This window comes from Dreissena polymorpha, chromosome 16 (assembly GCF_020536995.1).
Source record: "Dreissena polymorpha isolate Duluth1 chromosome 16, UMN_Dpol_1.0, whole genome shotgun sequence".
NCBI classification, from domain to species: domain Eukaryota; kingdom Metazoa; phylum Mollusca; class Bivalvia; order Myida; family Dreissenidae; genus Dreissena; species Dreissena polymorpha.
The window spans coordinates 24,324,110-24,349,166 of NC_068370.1; the positions used below are offsets into that span (position 1 = coordinate 24,324,110).

At 35.8% G+C, this 25,057-nt stretch overlaps 1 protein-coding gene across 1 annotated transcript in view; it reads left to right on the plus strand.

Moving 5' to 3' along the window:
- The window catches only part of LOC127862002 (cell cycle checkpoint protein RAD17-like), a 147,257-nt gene that overhangs the window by 4,822 nt on the left and 117,378 nt on the right, over window positions 1-25,057 (plus strand). The window contains exons 2-4 of the mRNA XM_052400856.1: window positions 14,503-14,646; window positions 16,486-16,734; window positions 23,598-23,672. Of these exons, the coding sequence (XP_052256816.1) occupies window positions 14,503-14,646; window positions 16,486-16,734; window positions 23,598-23,672 (468 nt within the window). The remainder of the gene's footprint in view (window positions 1-14,502; window positions 14,647-16,485; window positions 16,735-23,597; window positions 23,673-25,057) is intronic.

A 25,057-nucleotide genomic window follows, 5' to 3' on the forward strand; every position in this document is an offset into this window, starting at 1 on the left:
GGTCTACGTCGTTGCTTCCGTGCATGTCGTTATCCAATCGTCTGCTTCTGTCATGTGTATTCCCCCGATCGCTAGACTGAGTTGTAGTACGACGTTGACCAATGTTTACTATCTGCTGTGTAAACTCATCATATTTGTACATGCAATTGTTTATGATTAGTTTATCGTAGCGTTTCAACGAATAATTGCTTTTTCTGCGTTCTTGAATCATGCGATCACCTAGTATTTTCCGGTGCCTACGAATATATTCCGAATAGTCTTGTTGCACAAGAAAGTCTCTTCTTGATTTTAATACATCATTTGCTTTTGAGAGGATCATTTGACAATCTTTATAGCGAACAAACCGCGCAATTATAGTAGATTTATGATCTTCCCTGGATTTAATTCGGTGTGCTCTGTCGATTTCAATTTGTTCCGCTTGATCGCCCAATTGCAATTCAGATTTGAGAAATGACCTTAGTTTGTTCTCTGTCAAAGACCAATCTTCATTTACACTGCCAGGAATTCCATTCAAACGAAGATTATTTCGACGAGAGTTGTTTTCGTACTGGTCTAGTTTAATTTCCAGTTTCACAACATGTTCATGAAATGATGTTTTTTCTTGCCTAAGGAAGTCACAGTCAGTTTTAATATCGTTAATACTGGACAGGAGTGAGTCAAATTTAGAGTCAAATTTAGAGTTCATTGAGTTTATTTCAGCGGAAATATTGTTGTTTTGCATTAATAAGTCCTGCTTTATAGAACGAAGGTATTCAAAAAGGTTATCATTACCGTTGTTACTTCCATTTCCTTCGTTACTCTGCTGGTCAATGATCGTGGTATTTTGTGCATGCGACGTCAATGGGGTAGATGGTTGCTGACCTGAGACTGACTGGTGTGTGCTTGTAGCGGTTGCATAGGACGCAATGCTTCTTTGACCTTGCCTTGTTGTCGGCCCTTGTGGGGGTGGGGGTTGGGCTGGGAGGGCATTGGTGTTCCTGTCGTAGTCCCGGTAAGGGCTCTGAGTAACATGGTCCACAGCCGAATTATTTCTGGTCGAGGTAGCTCTGCGTGGTCCATCCGCAGCTTGTTTTGGAGGGCCTGGGTTTGACTCGATATCTCCACAGGTGACCAATATGGCCGCCAGTAATGTAGCTATGTTAACTGTCAACTTCAGCTCATTATTAAACTTCACTACAAGCACTTTTAGCCTTAGTTTACACTTATACGGTTGAGAGAAACATCCTATTTTACATTGCCACTGAATAATGTCAATGCCCATGATGTTTAACACTGTTTAACACTATTTTTGCTCATTTTTTACTAAGCGCGAAAAACTCGTGCCGCCATAGTCTGAAAAAAATTGAACACTAACAAATCACAACACACTTGCAATAATCTAAAGAATAAATATTCAAACCAAAAAATAGTTTAAAACAAAGCAATTTCTCGATTGAAAATTTAATTATTGTATACTGGTGTGCAAATTGCTGTTGAAACAAAAGTTTTCAGATACTAATCAGGGCTTTTCCATATTTAGCTGGGGCCTTAGAGTAACCCTGGGTTATATTGGACACCTCCAGGAAAAAAAGAGCTATTCGAAGCGAAATGCTATTGTTTTCTTGGTACGATAGCTTTCATGCAACAGTATGGAATGTTCAAATGTATTTTAAGCTCATCTGTTTTTTGAAAAAAAATTATGAGCTATTGTCATCACCTTGGCGTCGGCGTCGGCGTTGGAGTTGGCGTCGGCGTCCGGTTTTGCGTTTAGGTCCACTTTTCTCAGAAAGTATCAATGCTATTGCATTCAAACTTGGTACACTTACTTACTATAATGAGGGAACTGGGCGGGCAAAGTTAGATAACTCTGGCGTGCATTTTGACAGAATAATACGCCCTTTTTATACTTAGAAAATTGAAAATTTTGGTTAAGTTTTGCGTTTAGGTCCCATTTTCTCAAAAAGTATCAATGCTATTGCATTCAAACTTGGTACACTTACTTACTATCATGAGGGGACTGGGCAGGCAAAGTTAGATAACTCTGGCATGCATTTTGACAGAATTATGTGCCCTTTTTATACTTAGAAAATTGAAAATTTTGGTTAAGTTTTGTGTTTAGGTCCATTTTAATCCTTAAGTATCAAAGCTATTGCTTTCATACTTGCAATACTTACTAACTATCATAAGGGGACTGTGCAGGCAAAGTAATGTAACTCTGACTGGCATTTTGACAGAATTATGTGCCCTTTTTATACTTAGAAAATTGAACATCTGGTTAAGTTTTGTGTTTAGGTCCACTTTATTCCTACAGTATCAAAGCTATTGCTTTCATACTTGCAACACCTATTAACTATCATAAGGGGACTGTGCAGGCAAAGTTATGTAACTCTGAATGGCATTTGGACGGAATTATGGGCCCTTTATACTTAGAAAATCGAAAATTTGGTTAAGTTTTGTGTTTTGGTCCACTTTACCCCTAAAGTATCATAGATATTGCTTTCATACTTGGAACACTCGCAAACTATCATAAGGGTACAGTAAAAGGAAAAGTTGCATTACTCTGGTTGTCATTTTTACGGAATTATGGCCCTTTTTTGACTTAGTAACTTTGAATATATGGTTAAATTTTGTGTTTTGATCCACTTTACTTCTTATGTATCAAGGCTATTGCTTTCAAACTTCAAATACTTTCATGCTATCATGAGGTTACTGTACCTGGCAAGTTGAATTTTACCTTGACCTTTAAATGACCTTGACTCTCAAGGTCAAATTATTAAATTTTGCTAAAATTGCCATAACTTCTTTATTTATGATTAGATTTGATTGATACTTTGACAAAACTACTCTTACCTGACATACCACAATAGACTCCACCCAAACCATCCCCCGTGCCCTCCCCCCCCCCCCCCCCACCCCCCTATTTTTATTTTTTTTATTTTTATTTTTTATTTTTTTTTAGATCATCTCACAAATGACCACCACACTCTCACACTATACCCCTTCCCCCACCCCACCCACCCCAATTTTTATTTTTTGAAACGGTTAAAAAACACAAAAAATAATTTTTTATTATTTAATGTTTGAAATACCGTCCAACCTTTGCACCCAAGAATCCTCCACCCCCCCCCCCCACCCCCCCCCCCCCCCCCCCGATTTTTTTTTTCCGCATTTTTGGAAATTAATGTAATAAATGATGTCCACACCCCCACACTATACACCCCTCTTCACTCCACCCCTCCCTCCTTTGTGATTGAAAATGAGAGTCCTTTCACCTTTAAAAAGAAAATAGATGAGCGGTCTGCACCCGCAAGGCGGTGCTCTTGTTAACCTTTTAGTCAACCAATGAGATTGCACTTTATAAATATCAACGCATTAGGGTAAACCGGACGTCCTAAGGCTTGTATCGGACACCTTTAAAAGCTTAAATCGGACAGTTGTTGGTTGTATGTATTTCCGTTTTTGGGCTTAATCGTGATGTTATTTAAGCTGTGAAAAGTCTATACATCGGTGAATTTGTATTTTGTAGTGATACTTTATGTATATATTTGCAAATTTATGGCATGTTTACATCGCATATCTTTTCCATGTTTGGGCATATCTGAAAAGTGCGCATATACACGATATACATTGTTATTTATTTGTATTTTAGTTAATGGTCTGTTTCTTCCAATGTAGCTATTTTGCAACGAAGCCATAATGGTTCTTGAGCTCATCTAATAAAACTATAGAAAACAGACCTCAGTTCTATAGGTCGATCTTGCCAAAGTTTGGTGTCCGATGAACCCCGATAACATTTTTCGAAGCATTTACTACCTGGGGATTATCAGACAGTTTAAGTTTTCTTTTTTTTTACAATACACATTATGTTTGTAACAGTTTTATTATGTTTTTCAGAAGATAAATATATCCGTTCAAATATTTCGTTTTCTCACAACGGTATTCACACATTTCACAGCGTACTTTTACTTGTAAAATGACCGTTTTAAATGTTCCTGATTCTCGGATTTTCGCCAAGGTGAAGAGGAGATGTCTCTCCAAACAAACTCGCATCTTCCAATCAAAACCGACGGTTTATTCTATCACCCAATCGGATAATTGGTTACATAATACTATGAAAACGTATTTATAGAATTAAACAAAGCTCAAACGGTTGAATGCGAGGTCTTTTTGTATGTAAATATTCGACTATTTGTGGTTGTCCGATAAACCCCGCGTGTCCGATATAACCCAGGGTTACTCTATATAGGCACCTTTCCATAAGAGAAACGACCCTTCCCCCAACTTAATTTCGTTAAAATTATGCAAATTTCCAAAATGTTAAGTTTACCTTGGAAATATTATTCCCCATTCTCAGTTTTTTCAATATTTTCCCTTTTAAATTGAAAGCCATTCTTTTTCCCCACATTAAGAAAAACAGCACTGCTGATAGTTTTAAGTGACTGAATGTGACTAAAGATTGTAAATAAAATTATTTTTACACAAGAATCACATTTATTCCTTGTTAGGAATCAATTATATAACTAAAACAGCAGAACACATGTTGGGTATCAATAACATAATTAAACAGACCAAGTTTTAAAAGCACTAAGCAATTATCGGTGTTACGAAAATTTCATTGAAAACTATTTCCCGGTCGCGTAATTACATGATAACTCAGAATTATACTACACGTGTCAATTAACTGGCCACAATTATATATCAAGCAATAAAAATGCACTTAACTAAGCTTAAATTTAATCGGTAACAAACTGTTGATGCCCCCTGATTACAACGATCTGTGTTGCAGAACATGTTTTGTTTAACCTTAACAACTATTGACAATAATTTACTCGAAAGTGTGCGTTGCGCATGCGCAGGCTTATTTCATGTATGTAATTGTTAACAGAAATACGACGCAATTTTTAATGCTCATAATTATTTCTTTTAAGCCCTCTTTTATTTTCAGATTTTAATTGTATGAAATAAATAAACTTCTGATATTTTATTATTTACCGGACATTCCGACCTGCAACATAGCATTTTCAATCGGACCTTTCTGAAAAACGTCGGTCCGGCACTTTGGGAATGTCTGTAATGTTTGTCAAACGTTTAACTCGAAGTGAGACATATTAGCTGCAACGTCTCATCTACCGAGGTCCGAGAATCATTTATTTGTTTGAAACCTGTAAGTAACACTGTTCGCAGTTTGCTAAAATAAAACCTTATGCGATATGATTTAAATCCCAATTTAAACTTCTGCATCATCTATTACTAGCGAAACAAGTTTGATCCTTTGCAAACATTAAACGTCATCTTTTATTCATTATAATTGCAGGGCCAAATATAAAGAATGAAAATCCTTATATGTCTAATTAGCCCTGCTCAGAAATTGGGTGTACATGTTAATAGTTTTTAACTCTTAATACTAGTATTTATAAACGTACTCCATGAGCCGCACCAGCAAAAATGATCAAAGGCTCTGGGAGTATGTTTATATGGACCAGTATTAAGAGTAAAAAGCTATTAACATGTACATGTACTCACAATTTCTGCGCAGGGCTAATTAGACATATAAGGAATTTCATTCGTACATTATGCAGCCCTTTATAAACACAATTGCAGTGTTGCGCACAGATTTCATGCGCATCACTTAACAGACGGCGTTCGTTACCAATTAAGGAAAGCGATGAATAAACTTCAAAAACACATTAGATTTACTTGAATCAGAATGGCAGCCTACGGACGTTATCCTTTGCATGCAACCTAAAAAACACAACAATGTTTCAACACACTATTCTTGTTGATATTTTCATTTTAAATTCAGAACTATGTTAATATGCAACGACTGTTCGACATCTTTATCGACTTGGGTAACATTAAATATCATGATGTGCAAAAAATTAGTGTATTGCGACCCAACCAAATAGCAACACTTTTTGTCAGCAAAATTGCAACAGAATTCCAGTATGGTGGATAGAGCATACGAAAGAATTACAAAGTAAATAAAAAGCAATTATTTTTTGCTTTAATGGTACCATTTGCATGAGTTTGTGCTTTGGACATGTAAACATTGATAAGTTTTTGCAGTATCAGTGTTCCTTAGCATTTTCAATGGTGATCAAATTTTGCACCTTTGGACAAAAGACGGCACATTGCAACTCTCAGCAACCCTTTTGGTTAAAAGTTGAGATTTGAATTATTGCAACACTACTCTTAATACAAGATACTTTCTGTTAACAATTTGCAATAAAACATACCTGTTCCTGTTTAAAATTCCAGATTGAAGTCCTGTGTAATTGTGTTCAGAATTTTTTAAGACACACATTTTTCAATCATCTTACATTCAGCTTGTTTAAGTTGCCTTAGATGTCTCATGTGTTAAACATTTGATTTTCCATTTTTGGACCTGATATTTTTAAAAGCCTAATATACATGATTGAATTTCTACTATCCAATAATTCAATCTATTTTGTGTAGTAAGCATAAACTCAAATCTCATTCTGAATGGTCTAATTTGACTATTATCAGTCGGGGATCTTGCCTGATTGGGAAAGTTGGGGAATCCCCTTTTGACTTTCCCGATCGGGAAATATTGATTGAAAAATTGCCCGATCAGGAAAGAAAACAACCATTTTTCATATACCTTGGCAAAATGTGTCCGGGCATCACACAACTCATCCAAGGAACAACTTTAATAACTGATTCCAATCTTAAAACAATTATCTTAAATTTGACCGTAGCGATTTTTTAAAAATGTCGTTGTTCGGCAGATATTCAAGCCCAAAGTTGAGCAACTTTTAGCATCTATCAACATTTTCCACACTTGCCTGTTTTGAACACAAACTTGCCAGAAGGAGAAAGTCGTCGAGGTTACATTATTTAATCACTTGCCCATTTTGAATTTGAATTTCCCGAACCATTTAATAATCTGGTAAATCATCGAAAAAAGATCTGATGAATTCATGGTTTGTATGCGATCAATGTTTGTTTTGTGCAAACGATAAGATAAAATCACCATATCCACATATCATCTAGAGAATGAAACATAGAAAGTTTAGTCTCTAGTTTATAAGGATTTGATGCGTTTTAAGGTCAAGTCTTCTTGCTAAGTCACTGTAAGCAGTAAAACTGACAAGACTGATAATACTTATCAAGCATTTTTCATATTAAATGTCATCAAAGTAGAGTGAATAATTCGCTAGAATACTTAATTCATTGGGCCGGGAATAGGACATCGATTGATGGAGTAATTTCATTATCGCACATCTTGGGGCGTATCTGATAAAAATCAATGTATACTATCAGCACTGAAGACATGGTACGTGTAAGCGACTTGTGCATTACATTTCTGAGGACATGTATATCTACTAGTTTATGACAATCTAGTCGACCATCTGAATAGTCTTCGAAGAGCATGGGGAATAGTAGGAAAGGCTGACAAAACATTGCTACATCTGATGTTCTTTTTCTATTAATATTTTCAATCTTATACAATCTAGTGCGATTCGAAGTTTACTATCTTTAAGAACAAAGTTGTTGTGCCTTGCTTGGACATGACTGTTATCATTTACCAGGACCACAATGGAAATAAGGGAATTCCCATTCCTTTTTTTGTGCTATATTGGGTATATGAGTACATGCCCTGGTACACTATATAAGATAGTCGTTAATATTCGATTCACCAATCATATATGTTAACACATGATATAAAAAGAAGCAATAATTATGTATTTTTTACCAAAATAATTGCTATCAAATTGCTTTTAAGCTCTAGTCTTTTAGCTGATCTGTTATATTTTGCATTTGTATTTCATAATATGTAGAAATATTTTTAATTATGTTGTGTACCTGTATTTTATGTACTGAAATAAATCTATCTATCTATAGCAATTCTTGTACGAAAACAGTATTGCACAATTATCCGTTTTGTCGTGTTATTGTATTTGTTTTTTTTACTTGTTTGCAATAATGTTCAAGCATGTGAAAAGTTAAAAAAAGAAAAACAGGATGGACATACTTTAATTACTTAATCGAGAAATATAAAACTTATATAACACATAATCAGATGTTGTTTTATGATATTTCATTGAACATATAAAATATGAACACACATACAAATAACAATTTACGGAATCCTCATCAACACGCGCTAATGTGACAGATGCTAATTGAAGCTTGGTGTTGCCAAAGCAAATTGCGAGCTAGGAATTCCAGTATTCCGCCAAAGTCGTAAATAGCTGAAAGTTGGAGACATAACAAGAATGTGTTTTGCTTTCTTATTTTATTAAAATGGTGTTTTATTTAATAAGGGTTTCTAGTATACAAATTGAATTAACATACAGTCCACTCTCGTTATCTCGAAGTCGGCGGGAATAAGAAAATATATCGAGATAACGAAAGTTTGAGATATCCGATTTGGCGTTTTTAAAGAAAAAATAAGACGAATATTTACCTTGTTTTTAACATAAATATACCTGCTAAGTGGTCTAACTAAAGCCGTCACCGTGTGGCAGAATACTCTCTACCTGATATACATGTATACGCGTTTTTACGAGGCATGATTAAATTTAAATGCTTAAAATGACGTTTTAAGTTTTACATAATTGCATGAACACATGCGGTTATATTTTTTCTAAACTGTCGAGTAAACATCCGGTAATGTTGCTATTTATAGTTATGATGCAATTGACGTCCAATCAAGACGAGGGTTTTCCATCTGAACATGCGTAAATCACGTTCCAGAATACTGAACATTTTGTAGTTTGAAATGCAAAGTTCAATCGGGTATAAAATAAAAAAATATATTTCGGCCTTTCGGCAGGCGGTGCATTAATTGCAGTAAATTGATGTTAAAGTGCCAGTTAAAGTGACAGGCCTTACTCAAGTTTTAATTGCTAACGACATTACACACGTGTGATCATTGATGCAATCAACGGATCGATTTCCTACCGCACAGTATCGGGAGCAGCCGGGCGAAGCGGGGCGGTGAAGTATCAAAGAAAAATTTTCTCACCTTTTGCCGACACTGGGACAGTTATTCGCACTTCGAGATAAACCACAGTAAATACATGTAAAATCTGGACTTGGGACAAAATTTTATATCGACATATCGAATTATTCGACATAACGAAAATCGAGATATGCGATGTTTATTTATATAGATAAAGAAGGAAAAAAGTTGGGACATTGAGCTTACTTCGACATATCAAGAATATCGAGATATCCGATGTCGACATAACGAGAGTGGACTGTTTTCAAATCCAAGTTCGTACAAAAAGAGATTTTTAAGAAAATTATCTTTATTCAACTTTATTTTTCAAAGTTAAATTTAAATTGTGCACTGTAATAGTATGTTGACAATTTTTGTTATTAATAAAGTACTTTATTGCAAAAACAAACATGAATTAAAACAGCAATAGCAACCGCTTCAACAAAAACTGAAACAAAGCGAAAAATTTCTCGCCATGGAATTTTCAGTCTGCACAGGCTAATCAGGGACGACACTCTTTTGTTTAAATGATATTTTCTGTATACAGAAAGTCTCTTCTTAGCAAAAATCTGTTGAAACTGTCGTCCCTGATTAGCCTGTGCCGACTTCACAGGCTAATTTTGGATGACACTTTACGCACAGGCATTAAACCCCCTTTTCAAGGCTAATATATGTTAGAAATTGCAATGAAGTGGTTCATACCTTTTTATCACCAGCAACAGCACAGCGGTTGAACTACAGCACGGTGTAGAATATGCACCCACTAGAGGGTCATCATAGAGAATAACAAGTTACTGGCTGATCTTTTTGTAATCTATCAGGCAAGGCTTAGAATAATATAACGGCGAGGCTTGCCGAGCCGTTATTTTATTCATGCCGAGCCTGATATATTTAAAAAAGATAAGGCAGTAACCTGTTTTTCTGTTTATCATACCTCTACATCCCCGATTTTAAAGAAATAATATAAAAAAACGCTAAAAAGCTGCAGTTTTAGCGGACAAGACTTTTGTCGTTTGACGTGTTAATAATGACGTCATGAGCACATTGGTGCTTAATATTTGCAAAACAAGTTTTTTGCTTTTTCTGTTGCATTTTGTGTTTAAATATATATTACATCTTGGTATCAAATTGTTTGTCTTGTTAAATCTGATTCGATTTTACTTAAAATGATTACTTTATAGTTTTGTGTTTAGGTCCACTTTATTCCTACAGTATCAAAGCTATTGCTTTCATACTTGCAACACTTATTAACTATCATAAGGGGACTGTGCAGGCAAAGTTATGTAACTCTGACTGGCACATGGACGGAATTATGGGCCCTTTATACTTAGAAAATTGAAAATTTGGTTAAGTTTTGTGTTTTGGTCCACTTTACCCCTAAAGTATCATAGATATTGCTTTCATACTAGGAACACTCGCAAACTATCATAAGGGGACAGTAAAAGGACAAGTTGCATAACTCTGGTTGTCATTTTTATGGAATTATGGCCCTTTTTTGACTTAGTAACTTTGAATATATGGTTAAATTTTGTGTTTCGATCCACTTTACTTCTAAAGTATCAAGGCTATTGCTTTCAAACTTCAAATACTTTCATGCTATCATGAGGTTACTGTACCTGGCAAGTTGAATTTTACCTTGACCTTTGAATGACCTTGACTTTCAAGGTCAAATTATTAAATTTTGCTAAAATTGCCATAACTTCTTTATTTATGATTAGATTTGATTGATACTTTGACAAAACTACTCTTACCTGACATACCACAATAGACTCCACCCAAACAATCCCCCGTGCCCTCTTCCCCCCCCCCCCCCCCCCCCGCGAATCCCCCCCCTATTTTTTTTTTTTTAAGATCATCTCACAAATGACCACCACACCCTCACACTATACCCCCCCCCCCACCCCACCCCACCCCACCCCACCCCACCCCCCCCGCAATTTTTTTTTTTGAAACGGTTGAAAAACACAAATATTTATATTTATTTATATTATTTTATTTTTGAAATACCGTCCAACCATCGCACCCAAGAATCCCCTCCCCCCCACCCCCCCTAATTTTTTTTTTTTTTTAAGATCATCTCGCAAATAACCACCACACCCTCACACTATACCCCCTACCCCATCCCCCCCCCCCCAAAAATTATTTTTTTTTATTTGCATTTTTTTTTCCGCATTTTTGGAAGATAATGTTATAAATGTCCACACCCACACTATACACCCCTCTTCACTCCACCCCTCCCTCCTTTGTGATTGAAATTGAGAGTCCCTTCACCTTTAAAAAGAAAATAGATGAGCGGTCTGCACCCGCAAGGCAGTGCTCTTGTTAAAAAATTGCTATGGTCAAATTTAAGATAATTGTTTTAAGATTGGATTCAGTTATTTAAGTTGTTCCATGGATGAGTTGTGTGATGCCCGGACACGTTTTCCCAAGGTATATGAAAAATGGTTGTTTTCTTGTCTGATCGGGCAATTTTTCAATCAATATTTCCCGATCGGGAAAGTCAAAAGGGGATTCCCCAACTTTCCCAATCGGGCAAGATCCCCGACTGATTATAGGGATTCAGCATTGCATTTTGAAACAATTTAAATTAAGTGTTCATCAGGAAACTATTTTATCTCTAATAAAAAGACTGAACAGAAACCACAAAGTCACATTCAACTATGGAAATTAATACACTGTGTTTGCATCTGGCAGATTGTCGACCCCAGAGCATTTATACTTAAAGGATACGTTCTCATATTAAACCATTTTTCACATATTGCATTCTGTGCAGTAGAAGATTTGAATAAAGGTCACCTTTTTATCTTGGATTAGTAGCTTCTTGTTGGGCCATCGAAAGTGTATCAATTGAAGGTAACTCTTCTAAATGGAAACCAGTCAAGAGTGGAGTACCCCAAGGCAGTGTTCTGGGGCCCATATTATTTATTATCTATGTTAATGGTATATCAGATATTGCTAAAAGTCACACAGTTTACTACAAGGGATCAAACAGACATACTGCAGAATGATTTAAACAATCTAACTGAATGGGTGGGTTTATGAGAACTTTCATTCCATGTAGATGAATGTAAAGTCATCCATTATGGAAATAACAACCTTAAACAGGATTATTCCATAAACAACAAGACTATAGAATCTGTAAAAGAAGAAAAAGACCTTGGGGCAACTTTCACCAGAGACCTTAAATTTAGTCAACACATAAACAAGATGATAAATCGAGCCAACAGTATACAAGCACTTATAAAAGGGTCTTTTGGTTATCTTGATAACTACTCCTCAGGCCTTTACACTAACGTTGTCCCGGGAACCCGAGAACACCAGATTTTGGCGAGGGTCACCAGTTCTTTCAAGCTGGGTGATCCTCCGGGAAGCCTATGTTTATATAACAACTTGATATTGATTGACCATTTTAATCCGCGTAATATTATCTTTTATTTCTTGCCGTGTTTATAAGAAGAACTTCTGAAACGGTAAGTAGTGTATTTTTAGTATCTCGGACCAGTTACTATGTGGTACATGCGCGGAGTATTCTGATTACGCGGAGGGAAGTAACTCGTGGTCGAAACAGTTTTCGTGACCCCAAAACAAAAACAAAATTTGGTTATAAATTTGATGATTTAAACAAAAATGTGGAGATACCTCGAGGGTGTTGAAGAGCCTGCACCCAAAAAAACAAAAACAAATGTAGAGCTGTTAGAAACGCGTAGGTCTTTACTGTTACGAGAAAGAAAAATATAATCGTCAATTTCAAGATCTGGTCTTGGTTGCCTATGATGAAGAAAAAAATAAGCTATGGTATGCATGATTTGCCAGAAATATGACAATGAGGGGCCATTTGATGCTGATGATGTTGATGAAAGACATACTATACAAAGTTTGCAAAACACGGCTGATAAACTATTAATGGGTCTACTTTAAATGGCAACTGAATTGAATATTGGAAATAAAAATGTTTACTAGTATGCTTCTTGTACTTATTTGCCCTATATACGCTGTGCGTCGAAACAGGAGGAAACCCTTGTTTGGGTGAGGGTCACCAAAAGTTTAAAGTAGGGTTCCCTCTGGGAACCCTGTCAAAAAAGTTAGTGTCAAGGCCTGCTCCTTCTTTAGACTTTACACTGCATTGTTGAGGACACATCTGGAATTTGCTTATGTAGTTTGGCACCAATACCTCTGCACGGATTTTGAGAGCATTGAACGGGTCCAAAAGAGGGCGACAAAACTTGTTCCAAACTTAAGTGATCTGCCATACCAGACCAGACTTAAGAATTTTAATTACCAACACTAGCACACACAAGACTTCAAGGGGATATGATTCAGATCATTTAAGTTGATAAAGGGTCTTGACGATTGCCCTGTGGAATGTTTTTTTTTTTACTACTGGAGAATTCATCAGAAGAGGACACTCCTTGAACCATGACAAATCAAGATGTGCACTTTCATTTACACTGAACATATTTAGATTTCTACAGAGTAATAAATGTATGGAACAGTTTACCCCAACATGCTGTGGATGGGTAAACCCTGAATAGTTTCAAAGAACATTTTGATAAATATTGGCAAGAAACTAAATGAAAAATGTTCTGTAAAGTAACTTAACAGTAAACTATACTAAATGCACACTTATCAATCACCAAATCATACTATATAAAATATGCCAAACCATTACAAAGCTGTTCTGTACAAAGTTCGCATTACAGAGGGCTAAAAAGGACTCTGTCCTTACATACAAGCCCGAAAGCTATATATCCTACAGGTATTTCATATAAGTATTGATGTTCCTTATCAAATTAGCATTTTCTTTAAGCTATTTTATATTGTATTCATACTTAAAGCATTGAGTTTTACATAAACTGTTGTTCCAGCTTTGCAATCATGACTTCTCATTATGAGTGTAATGTAATTTCCATCTCGCATGGTATCAAGGTCAGTGTTTGGTCAGCGTGTCTGGATTTGTCATTTAAAAGCCATCTTAATTTTTCTTACATAAAAATAAGTTTCTTTCTGAAAGAAATATCTTTAAAAAAGATATCTTGGGTATGCAATAAATATCATGCACACATGGCATGTAAAAAATAGATACTTGATGTTTTGGGCAAATATATTTAGGATGCTTGCAATGATTAATGATACTATAAATAACGAGTAAAGTTTCTGTACAATAAAACAGGTCTGTTAGAAAAAAGCATGTATACATACTTGATATATGAATGGTGGATGTGTGTTTGGCCAATTACCCTTTTTTGTCATTACTTAGTATGTTTGTGTTTTATCCATAGATGTATTATAAAAGTGTCTTAAAATCAGAAATAAGTCTCAAAAACTGGTGCAACTTTTCATAATTGATGTGGGTGGGTTTGCAGCTAAGAAGTGCACAGAAAAAAAACGCAATCTTTTATCTGATTGATACAACTAATTATCTTTTACAAACACAAACAACATCAATGTCATGTATCTTTTTTTAAAAGGTATTTTACGTTAAACCAAGAAAGGCAATGGCATTCTTGTTCAATTACAAACAGCTCTCATCATGTAAGCATCATTTTTCTTTTCAGATTAAGAAACAAGCAAAACTGACCAGTCTTTGGGCAGATAGTGATGATGATGATGACTGCATGATAATTGATCCATTACCCAACACATGTAGCACCACGAAGAAACCCGCAAATGTTTCCATTGTAAACGTCTCTAGTACCAAGGTAACAACCAGTTCATTTACACGTTAGCTTGACTGTTCATCAAATATTCTTAGCCAAGCTGCACTCACCCAAATGTCGGCATTGTGTTGGCGTTGCTATTTGTGTAAGGTAAACGTGCTACATCTCCATATCACTGTTTCTACTACAGTTGATAATTCAAAATTTCACTAATATTTTTGTGGTCATCGTATAAAGTCACTCAGCAAGTTCCATAATTCTGGCCAGCAATTTAGCCTGATTATGTCCTTTTTTTATCCCAGGCCAAAAGGCAGAAGTGGAATTAAATTTGTGTGCAGTATCCTAAGAATCATCATTACATAAGCCGACCAATTGGCTTGATACTTCACATGTCCTAATATAGGGATTAGCCATGGTAAGTTTTAGCCTGACAGAGATTGAAAAGGGAATTTTATTGTGGAACATATGTGGTTTTTTGAGAATGTCGGGAACAATTTGTCTCATATTGGGACGCCATGCAGGACAAACATTTCAAAAGCTGGACTGTCCCGTTTAGATCGAGACGTCTGGCATGTGTGCTCAATACAATCCATCCAGGGGTATGTACAAGCAGGCTCTGAAAAAGGATTGTATATATTAAACATAAGCAAGATATATAGCGATTTAATAAAACTAACAAACTTATTGAAATCTTTTGATTTTGCTTTTTTACCTTATCTGATTGATCAAGATATTGGTGTACGAAATGAGTTGGCTACCACCATGGAAACACTTGTTTTCTTACATCAATTTTACATTTGTTTGCGTATAAGGTGACTGGAAATATTAACTTGTCCAGTAAAATTACCCTTGTCAAACAAGTTTGCCTAGTATTGCCAAACCAATGTAAAGGATAGCAGTGTGAACTCCGTATCTGGAAAGTGGTGTATTCCCCGGAAAGATGGCATGGAAATTGACAATCAAAAACAGTGTAAGAATGACAAACAGACATAGACTCTCAGATAATGCAAATGAAATAACATGTCTTGAGGACTCAAAGCTATTTGAAGTTGATAGACCGCTTACCCCCATCGTTATTTCTAAGACTTCACCGTCACTCTCTGTGATAAACCATAAGTCAACGAAGATCCTTAGTATGGCGATGTCGAGGCAATTTGCAAGCAAATGTGCAATCTGTAACAAGTTCACGGACAGTATTGTGAACCATACTATCTGGTTTTGTGAAAAAACAGAATCCAAAAGGAATAAGCTTATTGCTGAATTGTACAAAGTGACTGGGCACAGCAAATTTATGCAATTTATGCTATTCCCAGTAATGACAATGAGTAGACATCTAGTGTGTCTTGCATTAACAGTAAATGAAGATGACCTTTTTAGCAATTTCGTTCTGCTCAAACTCATATGTGATTTGTTTTAACTTGATTATGATACATTCACTTAAAATCGACTATAATAGTTTTTGTAATGGTTTGAAACTTACATGACTTTTTGTTTGTATATTCATTCATGATTACATATTTTGTAAATCATGCCACTCTTTCTATGTTAAATATGCTTTGTGATTATTGATATATAAATATGTTGTTCGAATCTTTGATATTGGAGGAAATAAAGAATATATAAAGAATATATAGGCCCTTAGTACTGGTTAACCTGCAAACCAAAGAAACGTGTGTGTTGGTGAACTGACTACAATTATATGACTGAAATACTGTGAAGTATTACAACAATTCCAACTGAAACAAACCAGGAGAAATAATGTTTGTGTCTAATCTAATTCGCAACAGAAACTGGAATTATTATTCTACAATCTTCCTTTATCTGGGTATCTTAAATAAGGCAAGGGTTATGCAATAAAATTTAACAAAAACTGCATTTCAGAAACCCACACAATGGGTAGCCTCGGCTTTCGATGGGTTTGATGACTTCACAGCTAGTGCCTCACAAACAAAGAACAAGCCGCCCGCTGGGGGGAAAACAACTTCCACCCAGGCACCTGGTGCAAAACGATCGTTTGAACAAATGATGACTGCTGGAAAGGGGAAAACTGCAAAGAACACTGTATCCCGGAGAGCTAACACATTACCAGAGACTAATATGTGGTCAGAAAAATATGCTCCAAGCACACAGGTATTTAAAAATACAGTGTGGTAGAGGGATTTTTTTAGGGGAAAATTCACGTCGTGAAGTCTTCATATTGGGAATTGGTGTATTTGATTTTTTGTTCCCAAATACGGGTACTTTGAAATTGATTACTTAATTTTGTCAATTTTTCAATATTATATTTACTTAGGTTCAAGCCATAGAGCTGCATGGGAAAACTTACTAAATGTTGCATTTTTTAAATTAAAAGAATGTTTTTTTTCTTATTGGGAAAGTGCTGATTTTCAGTACTTTTTAAAGAAGGAAAAAAATTGCTGTGGTATATACATTCTTATATAAATCAGTGATTTTTTTTGCTTTTATTTGTTACAGCCTGTGCCATTTAAATTGGGAAAATTACCGCGATAACCCGTGAAATTGGCAAAAATAGTGCGATAAACCATGAAATTGGGAAAAATTAAGCATTATAAATATGATTGTAACAGAATGAATATTGTTTTAAGCACATGTTCAAGTGGTTTTCTAGCCATTTTGGAAAAAGGTGTCTGGTCTAATTTTTTTTTTTTTAATCAATAACAGTGGCAAATTTGGGAATTATTTATCGTCATAAAGGACTAAATTAAAGATATATATTTTGTAGGATGTTTAAAAAATAAAGTTGAGATATAGAGTTAAGAAATCATAATTAAGTCATAAGAGACTTCTTTCTAAAAAAAAAAAAAAAAAAAAAATTATTTATTTTTTATTTTTTTGGAACTTGGGCTTTTTTGGGGGGAAATTATGGTCAGATATTTGGGAAAAAACATGGAATTTCGCGATTGTGAAGCAGCCGCAAATCGGCCGTATTTTTGAGCAAACAAAATCACTGTTAAAGCGGGTATATACGATCTTGTCAAATATTTATTAATTAATATAAAATGTGTAAAAAACTTGTTATACATATATTTCAATATAAACAAAAATAAAAGTTAAGAAGAACATGTGTCGAAATATGCTAAATAAGCCAGATATTTAATTCTGAAATCGAAAATGGCTGTACAGCCAAATTCGCCAGCATGTATATTATGCATGTACGATGTGAATCTAAATTTAGTTTAACGGTTCGTTTGAAATTCCTGCAGTGATATCGAATCATACGACACATGAACACTTACTAAAAAGACGAATGCATCGGTTATTGTAGGAAAATATGTACGAATTATCTTCGTCACAATCGGCTAGGGGCGCTAATTTGTATTTGCTGTATTTTATGAAATTCGTCTTAAATGTATCATTTTTCTTGCATATTGTGTGTTATTATAAATATTTGTATCAATATATTACAATTCAACACATATAAACATCGTATAATCTTGCTTTAATGCAAACTTTTTGTAAAAACTGTGATATACCAAATATAATTTGTGGCTGTTTATTTGCTTTAAAATGTTCTAAAATATTATTTTTATGCCCCCCTTCGAAGAAGAGGGGGTATATTGCTTTGCTTATGTCGGTCTGTCGTTCGGTCTGTCCACCAGGTGGTTTCCGGATGATAACTCAAGAACGCTTGGGTCTAGGATCATGAAACTTCATAGGTAGATTGATCATGACTCGCAGATGACCCTTATTGATTTTGAGGTCATTAGGTCAAAGGTCAAGGTCACAGTGACATGGAATAGTAAAATGGTTTCCGGATGATAACTCAAGAACGCATACGCCTAGGATCATGAAACTTCATAGGTAGATTGATCATGACCAGAGCTCCAGATAATTTTTTCAGCCGAGGGGTATTTCACTCATGAATTTTTTAATTGATGAGTGAAAATCATAATCCGATAATTTTAAGGAGTATTTATGTTCAAAGGACCTGAAGTAATAATAAATTGTACTTGTAGTGTTAACTTGCTATTACAAGCAGTTTTGTACACAATAAAGCAATAACTTTTGTTTTATTTAATATACTGTCAATAATAGGGCGTACAATTTTTTCCGGTGTTACTAATGACGATGTCCACTTAATAGAGTTCGACCATTTATAACTGGCTCGTCATTAATTTTTGTTTTATTTACATGACAATAAAACACAAAACATGCAGACGCTGCTGAACATGTCACAAAAAGAAAAGCGCTTTCGGGACATGGACTGCCGGTCAGGGCGGCACAGATCGTGACGGTCATATGAAAAACAAGCAAGCAGCAAGTTTTCGCATTACATAATGATTCTAGTGGATTCATTGATTCATATATGTGTATAACGGCTGCCATTTAAAAAGTGCTTGAAGGAAAAAGGTTTTTCCATAGTGCCACACAAGAGATGAACTGATAGCAAAACTTATATGCTTGAAGTTGGGCGATTTGGTTTTTTTTTTCGAATGTGATGTCAAATGTTTTCACCATTAGCGTATATCGATTTTCAACAATGCAGCGGAGAGTCCGTTGTGTCAACATCAGCCTTTATCGTGGGCCAAAATGAAATGATACCGTTCTGACTGAGGAGTAAATTAGGTTGGGAAGCTCATTCTGTACATAGATGGTGATGTCACTACGTTTTTACTGGTGTGGACACAATGACGGTAACCAGTCATGATTACATGAACTTATATTCATGTATAAACGGCTAATACGCATTGAAATTGCACACGATACGTAATCCGAATTTAGCCAGGAGTTTTTTTACTCAACAAAAGTTTAAGCCATGCGTATTTTCTTTTTTTTCATGCGTATTTTACGCAAATACGCATCTTATCTGGACCTCTGATCATGACTCGTAGATGACCCCTATTGATTTTGGGGTCACTAGGTCAAAGGTCAAGGTCACGGTGACCCGAAATAGTTAAATGGTTTCCGGATGATAACTCAAGAATGCATAGGCCTAGGATCATGAAACTTCATTGTTAGATAGATCATGACTCCCAGATGACCCCTATTGATTTTGAGGTCACTACAGTACAGCCAAAGTGGAACAAACGTATTTCACGATCCGTGGCGGCAAGGCGAAACGAGTCGATGCCGCGTCAGTCGTTGAAGCCGCGTCAGTATGCGGCGGCAAATCGCATTTCGCCGCGAAACTTCGCATCTGTCCGCCGAGGCATGCCGTGGTCCCCGACATGATGCCGAGTCGATGCGATCATGAAATATTTTTTTTTTTAATTATTAGTTACATGTAGTTAACAAATTTTGAAAGAACAATTATAATAATAATTAAAATCATAATAAATTTATTGTGCGCGGATTGTATTAGCATATACATGTAAGCATAGTTAATGTGTCTGGCCAATTATTAAGTTTGTTTCCCGCCCGTAGCGTATGTATTTCACACATAAACAAGGTCACGTAATTATGTTTTCGCACATACAAGTGGTCAAGGCTCCAGCATATGGTGGATTTATAAATTAATTGCATGTTGATTCCGCTATTATATTTTAGCTGAGAAAATTAGCAGTTTGAAGCCACATCAATAATCAAGACGGTGACGACGTATTTGTAGTTTTGTTGATTATCAGCTTATTATAACTATTGTTTGAATATGCGTATATAAACACGTTTTATTTTGTTCATATTATACAGTTAATATCGCTACTAATTACCCGATAATCCCGTATATTCCAGTTTTAAAGCAAATGCTGGTAAATATTTACGATACACAAACATTCTCGATATTTCCTCATGTATCAAATACATTTTGGCATTTGTTACTATTTATAGAGATGATGAAATAACGTCTAATCGGGGCGTTTTTTTTCTCCACTGAACACGCGATTTACGCCTGACGTGATGTTCATGTATTTACACAACACAAAATACACCCAAACTTTCCAAACGACGTTCTACATGTCTGCATAATTTTCGCGCGCTTTTTATGAAACAAAGGATATTTTAGCACTGTTTATTTGACACTAGAATTTGCCAAAGGACGCGTTAGCATTAAAATTCGGAAGTGTGTTTCGGATTAAAAATTTAATAATGATAATCGAACGAATCATAAACAGTTGCGCGTAATTAATTCTACGCTACACATACAGGTATGTACATGTAGGTGGATATCTTTTCACTCTATCCGCCGCGTACGTATGCGGCGGATTTACTCCGCGAAAGTACGCGTGGTTAATACAGACTCGGCGTCGTTGCGCGGATCGATGCCGAGTGCCACGGCGATACGCCGCGTGAACACACGATTCAGCCGCCGCGGACTAATAATCTGGCCGTGGCGTAGCCGCGGATTATGTTTGTGCCGCTTTGGCTGTACTGTAGGTCAAAGGTCAAGGTCACGGTGACCCGAAATAGTAAAATGGTTTCCGGATGATAACTCAAGAATGCATACGCCTAGGATCATGAAACTTCATAGATAGATTGATCATGACTCGCAGATGACCCCTATTGATTTTCAGGTCACTAGGTCAAAGGTCAAGGTCACGGTGACCCGAAATAGTAAAATGGTTTTCGGATGATAACTCAAGAACGCATACGCCTAGGATCATGAAACTCCATCGTTAGATAGATCATGACTGGCAGATGACCCCTATTGATTTTGAGGTCACTAGGTCAAAGGCCAAGGTCACGGAAACCCAAAAAAGTAAAATGGTTTTTGGATGATAACTCAAGAACGCATACGCCTAGGATCATGAAACTTCATAGGTAGATTGATCATGACTCGCAGATGACCCCTATTGATTTTGAGGTCATTAGGTCAAAGGTCAAGGTCACGGTGACCCGAAATAGTTAAATGGATTTCGGATGATAACTCAAGAACACAGTACGCCTAGGATCATGAAACTTCATGGGTAGATTGATCATGACTCGCAGATGACCCCTATTGGTTTTGAGGTCACTAGGTCAAAGGTCAAGGTCACGGTGACCCGAAATAGTTAAATGGTTTCCGGATGATAACTCGAGAACGCTTACGCCTAGGATCATGAAACTTCATGGGTACATTGATCATGACTCGCAGATGACCCATATTGATTTTCAGGTCACTAGGTCAAAGGTCAAGGTCACAGTGACAAAAAACGTATTCACACAATGGCTGCCACTACAACGGACAGCCCATATTTACAAACAGCCCTTGTTTTGTCTCATGTTGGCCATTGGAAATGAAAATCCTTCATCAAATTCTTTGAAGTTTGGAATGCACTTGACAAAAATTTTGATTTACTGAAAGTTTGAATTTTTTTAGCTCTTATTGGCCTGTTGTACACATGGTGAGCTATTGCAATACCATTATGTCTTTCGTACATCTGTCTGATTGTCTGTCAAAGTTTTCTTTATATGACATCTCCAGTTGGCTGAATTTCATAAAATTTCACTGGAATGTACCTTTGGTGGTCTTATATGAACATTTTTAAATGGTTGGTTATGTTTCATAGGATAATTAGGTCACTAAATTTAGCTGCAAAATGGTGGTTTTAACCTAAAAGCCTTCTCCTCTGAAACCACATGGCCCAGAGGTTTTATGTTTGATATTGAACATAGGCTTGTACATTTCTTTATATTGAAGTTTCAATATTGAGTTTCACTTCTTTATATTGTGGTTATCCGCAAAATGTGTTCAAATTATTTGTGTTACCTGTACTGGGGTTACTTGTTTTTTTTTATATGTATAAAAATGAAAACATACAAATCTTCTGGAACCCCAAGGCCTATTGTTTGGTACTGGCTTGTTAAATCATATGGTGGTCCTCTTCTAAGTTTGTATGTCCCCGGATAGAATGATCGGGGGTATATTGTTTTTGGCCTGTCTGTCTGTTTGTCTGTCATTCTGTGGAAGACTTTAACCTTTAAGTTAGTTAAAGTTTTGCAATATTGAATAACTTTTGCAATATTGAAGATAGCAACTTGATATTCCGCATGCATGTGTATCTCCTGGAGCTGCACTTTTTGAGTGGTGAAAGGTCAAAGTCATCCTTCAAGGTCAAAGGTCAAATGTATGGCTTCAAAGCGGCGCAATAGGGGACATTGTGTTTCTGACAAACACATCTCTTGTTTCAAATAATTTCCTGTGGTTCAAATCTCCTCCTGTGGTCAAAATAAATCTTCCAATGTGGAGAATTTTAGCCTTAAATTTATACAGTGAGAACTTAAAGAATATTCTCCTGAAACTCATAGCTCAGTTGATTGGTATTTACTATGTAACATTGTATATTGGCCCTGTCCAAAGTGTGCTCAGATCATGCCCCTGGGATCAATATTTTCCCTACTGTGATGATATCTTGTTGGATAAGTTAGAAAAAAAACTTATATGAAATTGCTAGGCACAGGGGTTTCTTCAAATCATGAACCTTGGGTCAAAATTGGGTCCTATGGCCCTTGGGGATTTCTTGTTTTCCATTTATGTATATATTGGAAACCCTTAAAATTCTATGCTCTGAAACCATAAAGCCCAGAAGTTAAGGTATTTTGCACGTAATATCATATTGTTATCCTCAACAAAGATTGTTAAAATCATGCCCTTAGGTAAAAATTGGCCCTAGCTGTTAAATTTGTAATGTCAGGACTTTTTTGGGGTGATTTTATAAGATTTTTGGTCATATTCCCAATTTTTTATTCCATTTTTTCCAGAATCCAGTTCAATTGCCATTGACGGTATTACTTCAGATCAAAATAGATCTGATTAGTGTAGAAAATGTTCTTCTTTATTGAGCTACAGTTTCTCAGGTTATTATTAGTCGCAGTAAAATCTTCACGCTTACCTGATATATTTTGCCTCAATAGGCTTTTTCAAAGTGTGTTTCTTCTATAAATTGACAAAATGTTCTTCATGATACTTAATCTTAGTTTATGATAAACATGACTGATACATTGGAATTTTGATAATGAAAATTCTAAGAATGATGGGCATGGGCCTGGCATTATGAATTATGTGTTGCGGTCAGCAATTCTTTCTTTAACAAAATAATTATTTATTTCATTTCTAGGCAGATTTAGCAGTACATAAGAAAAAAATTGGAGAAGTAGAGCAGTGGCTTGAAGAACATCTCAGACACAAAAAGGTATATATATATAATAACATGTTTGGTTGCATAGCATGCCACAGAAAAAATGCAAAATACCTGTAAGCATTCCATATGAACAAGTCATCTTTGGAAGAAAATGAGGATAAGATTAATTTATGTGGCCAGATCAAAAAGCAAAATATAGATTATTAATCAAACTTAGCAAAAATTACTTTCAATCAATTGTCCACTTATACATCTCTTATATTTTTAGATCACCTGATTGCTCAGGACTGGTGAGCGTTTGTGACCGGTCTTTGTCCGTCGTCCGTATGTCTGTTGTCCATCCGTCCACATTTGTTCGTAAACACTCTAGAGGCCACATTTATTGTCCGATCTTCATGAAACTTGGTCAGAAGCTTTGTCCCAATGAAATCTCGGTCAAGTTCGAAACTGGGTCGTGCCGGGTCAAAAACTAGGTCACTAGGTCAAAAAAAAGAAAAAACATGTAAACACTGTAGAACACTGTAGAAGTCACATTTCATGCCCAATCTTCATGTAACTTTGTCAAAATCTTTGTCTTAATGATATGTTGGTTGAGTTCAAAAGTGGTTCTGGTCTGTTGAAAAACATGGCCGCCAGTGGGCGGGGCAGTTTTCCTTTTTTTTGGCTATAGAGAAACCTTGTAAACACTCTAGAAGTCACAATTTTTGCCCAATCATCATGAAAGTTGGTCAAAACATTGGTTTTATTGATATCTCGAAAGAGTTCGAAAATGGACCAGATCGGTGAAAAAACATGGCCGCCAGTGGGCGGGGCATTTTTCTCTATATGTAAATAGTGAAAACATGTGAACACTCTAGAAGTCACATTTTTGGCCCAATTTTCATGAAATTTGGTCAGAACATTTGTGTCCTTGATATGAGAGTTGAGTTCGAAAATGGTTCCGGTCAGTTGAATAACATGGCTGCCGGGTGGGGGGGGCAGTTTTCCTTATTTGGCTATAGAGAAACCTTGTAAACACTCTAGCAGTCACAATTTTTGCCCAATCATCATGAAATTTGGTCAAAACATTGGTTTTATTGATATCTCGGACGAGTTTGAAAATGGTCCAGATCGGTGAAAAAACATGGCTGCCAGTACAGGGCATTTTTCTCAATATTTATATAGTAAAAAAAGCTTGTGAACACTCTAGAAGTCACATTTTTTGCCCAATCATCATGAAACTTGGTGAAAAGATTGGTTTTATTTATATCACATAATTAATGCCATAATTATTCTTAAGATTGTCCAAATTTTCATTATATTATACAAAATCCTTGTAAACACTCTAGAGGTCACAATTTTGTTTCAGATTTTATGAATTTGGTCATAATATTTAGTTTTGTAAGCAAAGTTTGATGTTTGGTAATGGGGGTCAACTCAAATTATAGGTCACCAGG